Genomic DNA, 6,338 nt, shown 5'->3' with positions numbered 1-6,338 from the left:
ACTGGGGACGGAAAACTGAGGCCAATCAATTCATCCCAGTCATGACAGATAGAAATGCCGCCCAAGACAATCTACTAAAAGTAGTCCATTGCAACTGCACAACAGGCTGAAGTACACAACGCTGCACTTGTCGGACAAATGGGTTACCCTGTACATCTGCTTGTGGACAGTGTCAACTTGATTCATGCAACAACCCACACAACCATTCACAGGCAGATCAGGATACTGACAATGATGACCTGTAATCTATGGTATGTGAAAATGTGGCACTAAAATTATTCATTTCTACGTCATGGTGACGTCGTTGTACGTCACAGTGACGTCACAGAACATTTTAAACATGCTCATTTAGTTAAATGGTATCATGTTTCTATTTTCTATCCATTGGTAATACATTTATAGGGTCTAATTCCAACAAAAAAGATAGCTTGCTTTGCAAGGTAACATACGCCCACTGGCAGCTGTCAGAAAAAATAAAACAGTCTTTAGTGACTAAAGTACGAATTTTTCCAAGTTTTGCAGTGCCTCCATCATTTGGCAATCCTTACCCTTCAACAGCAAGGCCAACCAGCGTTTAACTTCAAACGCAAAGTCTCTGAGTTGGATAGTTTTATCCGTCCAGCAATGAAAACATCAGCTGTCGACGCGAATATTAGATCCCTCAATCGGACATGGCTCTGTGAGGTTACGCAGGTCCTGATCGACCATTACCAAACCACACTTCAAGAGAAGCTGACCACCATTCGTACCAAGTCTTTATCATCACCTGCCGTCGACCGCATCGTTTCTCATGCCCTGTCCTGGGCCCGTCGCTCCTATGGGAAACGTTTCACTCAAGCTGTAATCTCCAAAGTCTACCAAACAATCAACGAAACAAAAACCAGAGTAACCATATCTCTACCAACTGAAATGGACACTACACCTGCACCATCTAGAGCCACCACGCTGCCGAACCAAACCCCTAAACGAGCCCGAAGTTCACCTACCCCCAGTCCAGCAGACATAGGTAAACGCTCTCGTAGAGAGGGCACACCCCTTCTCTTTTCACTTTCAGACTCGTCTTCCCCTTCCACACCATCTGAATCTTCACCACGTGATCCAGGATCCGCCAACTTTTCTTCCTTCTGTGCGTTTTTGGACCAGCAAACCACCCCTCAGTCTCCATCCAAGTCGAGACGTGTATCCAGACCTTCCCCTCCTCGAACCAGATCCCAGTCCGTTCCCAATGCTACAATTCTAACAACTACCAAACCAGTACCAATCACACCGTCGACGACCATTATATCCGCTACCAAACCGTATTATCACCAAACCAAGGACAAATCATTATGGAAACTACCTGCTCTAAAGAAATCAACCTTAATAATTGGATCATCTAACCTGAATCGAATTACCAAAACCAGTTCAGACACCGAAATACATTCTTACCCCGGTGCCCAAATCCATCACATACAGTCAATCCTGGAATCATACGACCATGATCCCAAACCTACTACCATTATTCTTCATGTAGGCCTCAACAACCGTGATCAGATACCAAAGACCTCCTTTAACCAAGCCCAGAAATTAATCGCCACAGCCAACAAAACCTTCCCAAACTCCAAGATCCTCTTCACATGTATACCCATTTCAAATAAAATCTCGAAGAAAGCACAACAGAACCTCAGCACCCTCAACAACATGATGATGGAGTCCAGTATCAACAGCGCAACAATCTTACCACCCTACGAAGAAGAATTCGAAACAGTTGATAATCTTCATTGGTCTCCAGAAACAGCAAACAGCATCTATTTGTTTTGGATACACCAGCTTCAAGCATCGAGTAAGTCTTTAAACTAATTACTGGGGATAAAAATACTGAGAGGCCACCGCTAGGCCAAACAGTAGTTAACTTGAGCCGCAAAATTCTCACACCCCTTCAGCATTCAATCTTAGACCGTGGACTTAAGTTTATTCCCACACCAAAGATAGCTAACTTGAATTATCTCCGACCATCCATTGAACGATTTCAACGAAATCTTAGCTGCACATATTTTTTTCGAAACCACCCCCCACGTGGTGCTAGAACAATGTTTATTCCTAAATCCACGTGGACACCCCCTCAGGCCGCCATCCATCCTGAAATATTTGAAAGCATTTGCGAGTATGAATAGCCAAACAGTGAACCTTTCCATAACACACGAAAAGCCTAATCTCACACGAGTGGAACGTGAAGCGTTAAACTTACTTAAGAAAGACGATAGCATTGTTATTGAAAAGAGTGACAAAGGTTCATGTTGTGTCATTCTGAATAGGGAGGATTACGTTTCAGAAGCAGAGAATCAACTGAATAATCCTAAACATTATGCCATTTTACCGAAACCAATTTTCAAAGAAACTGCTAACATGATTAATAATATTCTTGCCGATTTAGTCAAAACTAGTTATCTCAAACAGAAACAATATGACTATCTGTCTGCCAAACCTGATTGTCGCGAGAGACATTTGTACACTTTGCCTAAAATCCATAAGAATCCAACCAAGGAGTGGTTTATCTCGAATAAAATCCCTAAAGGCCGCCCGATTATATCTGACTGTGGTAGTGAGTCATATGCAGTGTCAGAATACATTGATTATTTCTTACTACCTCTAGCATGCCAACATCGTGCCTACCTTAAAGACACAACCGATTTTGTCAATAAAATAAAAAATCTTCGAGTTCCCTCTAATGCCATTTTAATTTCTATCGACGTTTCTTCTATGTATACCAATATCGATAACACTACTGGTTTAACGGCAGTTCGTAAAAGCTTTTAATACCAGATCCAAACAGACCCGACGATGCAATTCTACAGCTTTTAGAGATTTGTCTTAGTCGAAACGATTTCACATTTAATGGTAAAACATATTTACAAACTTCAGGGACAGCAATGGGCAAACGATTCGCCCCTTCGTACGCAAACCTTTTCATGGCAGAGTGGGAACGTGAGGTGTTGCCCCTCTGTCCATTTGACCCACTTTTTACGGACGCTTTTTGGATGACATTTTTATGGTTTGGACTTATTCTATTGAACAGTTTTGGGAATTCTTTGAAATTCTCAACAACCACCATCCTTCTATCAAACTAACCGCAAACGTGAGTAACAAAAGCATAGACTTTCTCGATACCACAGTCTTTAAGGGAGATTCCATAGCAGAAACAAATAAACTGGATATTAAAGTGTATTTCAAAGAAACTGATACTCATCAACTCTTGCACAAGAGCTCCTTTCACCCTAAACATACCTTTTCTGGTATAATTAAGTCACAAGTTTTACGATTTCATCGAATTTGTACAAGATCTTCTGATTTCAACCAAGCCTGTACGATTGTTTTCTCAAAACTGAAAGAGCGTGGGTACTCTAAACGATTTTTACGAAACATAAAAAATTCCACCTTAGCACAGATAGCAGCTAAAAACAGACTTTATGCCGAAGTACCTCCAGGTTTAAGAAGTGCTCCATGTTTGTCCAGTAGATGCAAAACATGTCCCTTTATATCAGAGACTCATTATTTTGTAAGCAACTCTACGAATAAAAGGTACCCGATCCAGGAACATCTAACATGTGAACATTCGAATGTAATATATTTAATTTCACGCAAGAAATGCCCCAAACAATATGTAGGAGAAACTAAGAATAATTTACGAACTCGCTTTAATGCTCATAGGTCAGACATCAAATTAAATAAAGACAAGCCTGTTTCTAATCATTTCAACCTCGACGACCATTCAATAGACGATCTCACCCTAATCCTAATTGAGCGTATAGAAATTGACTTGCCCGAAGATGAAACTACCAAATTCCGTCAATCTAGGGAGGCCCATTGGATTGAGACATTGAATCAGAATTATTGCATTTCAAACTATAAGAGCAAGATATGTGAAAAGTGAGAATAATAAAAAGTTATATATAAAGCACCCTTTGTTGTCCCGTTTAATACAACCAGCAATCGAGCAAGCAAGATAGTTCATGCCCACTATAAGAGCCTTCAAGAGAAATTCCCCCATGTCTATAAGCAGAAAATGATAGTTGCATATTCAAAAAATAAGAACTTAAATGATAATATTGTTCATAGTAAACTAAAAACAATCAGTACATAACAGATACTATACTTCTCGCCCATTGGGCGAGTTATTTTTTCTAATTTCAGGTCAGAATAAGAACAGAAGAAAACCCAATATCAAGACCCTTAATCCTAATTTCTAAATAAAGTGTCTGCTCCACCCTAGGCCTGTACATTTGGGAGAATCAAACCCTCCCTTCCCCGAAATCTTAGTCGATGCCTAAATCCTCGGAGGGGAAGGCTTGCATGACTTTACGACTGTTTGAGGCAATTTTATGAAGTCTTAAATTGCCATGAGTTTTCAAGGCTTGTTGTGTCCGCTGCATAAGGTCGATAGTCATATCTTCATTGGGAAGAAACGTGAGGCCGTCGTCAACATAGAAATCTCGGTCTACGAAGGATTTCATGTCTGAACCGTAGACAACTTCGGCACATTTGGTTGTATGACGCAAGCCAAATGTAGCAATTGCTGGAGAAGGACTGTTTCCAAATACGTGTACACACATTCGGTATTCAATAATGTCATTGCTTGAATCGTTGTCTTTGTACCAAAAGAATTTGAGAAAATTGCGATGTGATTCTTTGACGTAGAAACAGTGAAACATTTGTTGAATGTCGGCGGTTATGGCTATAGGGTTTTTTCTGTAGCGCATCAATACACCAAAAAGGTTATTAGTAAGATCCGCGCCGGTAAGTAAAACGTCGTTAAGGGAAAGGCCGTTTTGTTTTGCAGAAGAATCGAAAACAACTCTAATCTTACCTGGCTTTTTAGGGTGGTAGACACCAAAAATGGGCAAATACCAAGCCTCCTCGCCATGGACGTGTGGTGGTGCTACCTCTGCATGCCCTTTGTCGAGAATCCCTTGCATGAAGGTGAAGAAATGATTGCGTTTTTCTTTGTTTTTTGCGAGACTGTTGCAAAGAATTCTAGTGCGACGAAGAGCTTGAACCCTATTGTCGGGTAACCTTGGTCTACCGTTTCTGAAAGGCAGTGGTGATACCCAATTACCGACTGAATTTTGGTTTATTGATGATTCCATCAGATTCATGAACTCTTTATCTTCTTGAGAATGACCGACTTTGTCATCATCCTTTGTGAGTTGAAATATATTGTTATTTGTTTGAAACTGGAATTTCTCCTTAATGGAGAAGCTGCTTTCGCAAGGTTGAAACAAAGAGGGTCTACCAGATTTATTGATGTATGTTTTATTAACACTGACATGAGAAGTTGGATGAATGTTTCCAAGACACACATCGCCTATCACAACCCATCCTAAACTTAATTTCTGAGCAAATGGGGAGTTTGGTGGACCTATCCGTTGTTCCAGGACGTGATGAGCATCAACCAAATCTCTGCCGATGAGAAGTAGAATTTGTTGATGGGTGGAATTACGACACCATTTAAATGAGGATGATGAAGGCAAACTTCAGGAGTAGGGATCTCTTTCCGAGCGTTTGGGATATCGTTACATTCGATGATGCTAGGAATAGGTATTTTTGTTTTTCCATCCAAAGGCTGAAGTATCAATTACAGGTCAATTAGGCCCTACTGGGCCCAGAACTAGATGTGGTGCTTATTTGACCAATGAATTGAGTTAGAACTGGTTACTGCAAATCTAGGCTTCCAAAGGAGACCAGTCTATCAACCAATTATAGCTATTTGGCTACTTTAGACTTTTGATTCATATTTCAGTTTCAACAGCTTGATCCATTTTTCCTTCGGTATTGTGATAACTGAGATTACCATGTTGCCTACCAGGAATTACTGAGCAACAACCAGGCACTGAACACTGAGTGAGAAGTCAAACTGAGCAGACTATCTTTGTCTGCAAGAAGTTACTATCTCGACATATGCCGGGATTGAACCCCAGAACTTCAGGTTAGTAAGCATGCGTATAGAGTAAACAGAACTGGTCTCGGGACCGAGCCTTCAGGAACGCCTCGGCATAAAAAAAAACTCTCTCTGACGACATGCCTGTTGCCGATACTGACAGATTGGCTTCTGTTACTTAAATATGATGTGAAATCGATCTTTTAAGCGCTGAAGTAGAATTTGATGATTCAACGTGTCGAATACCGCGCTAAGGTCTAGTACTGATACAATATCATTATGTACGCGCAGTAAGGCAGTCTCTGTGCCGTAGTGTGGTCGATATGCTGATTGACATTTAGTGTAGAGGGAATTCTCACTTAAGTATGTCACCAAGCAAGCAAATGCAGTTTTTTCAAAATTAAAAGATAGGTTAGAAACTTGT

The 6,338-nt window shown here is 40.7% G+C and overlaps 1 protein-coding gene across 1 annotated transcript; it reads left to right on the top strand.

Moving 5' to 3' along the window:
• Nucleotides 1–624: 624 nt before the first annotated feature.
• On the top strand, nt 625–5,821 carry LOTGIDRAFT_154974 (hypothetical protein; the record flags this gene model as incomplete). Its single annotated transcript, XM_009065482.1, has 2 exons — nt 625–1,509; nt 5,777–5,821. The coding sequence occupies 2 exons, from the start codon at nt 625–627 to the stop codon at nt 5,819–5,821; spliced, it is 930 nt and encodes a 309-aa protein (XP_009063730.1).
• Nucleotides 5,822–6,338: the final 517 nt, after the last annotated feature.

Source organism: Lottia gigantea, assembly GCF_000327385.1.
Source record: "Lottia gigantea unplaced genomic scaffold LOTGIsca_7, whole genome shotgun sequence".
Lineage (NCBI taxonomy): Eukaryota > Metazoa > Mollusca > Gastropoda > Lottiidae > Lottia > Lottia gigantea.
This window is presented reverse-complemented; position numbering and strand designations above follow the sequence as displayed.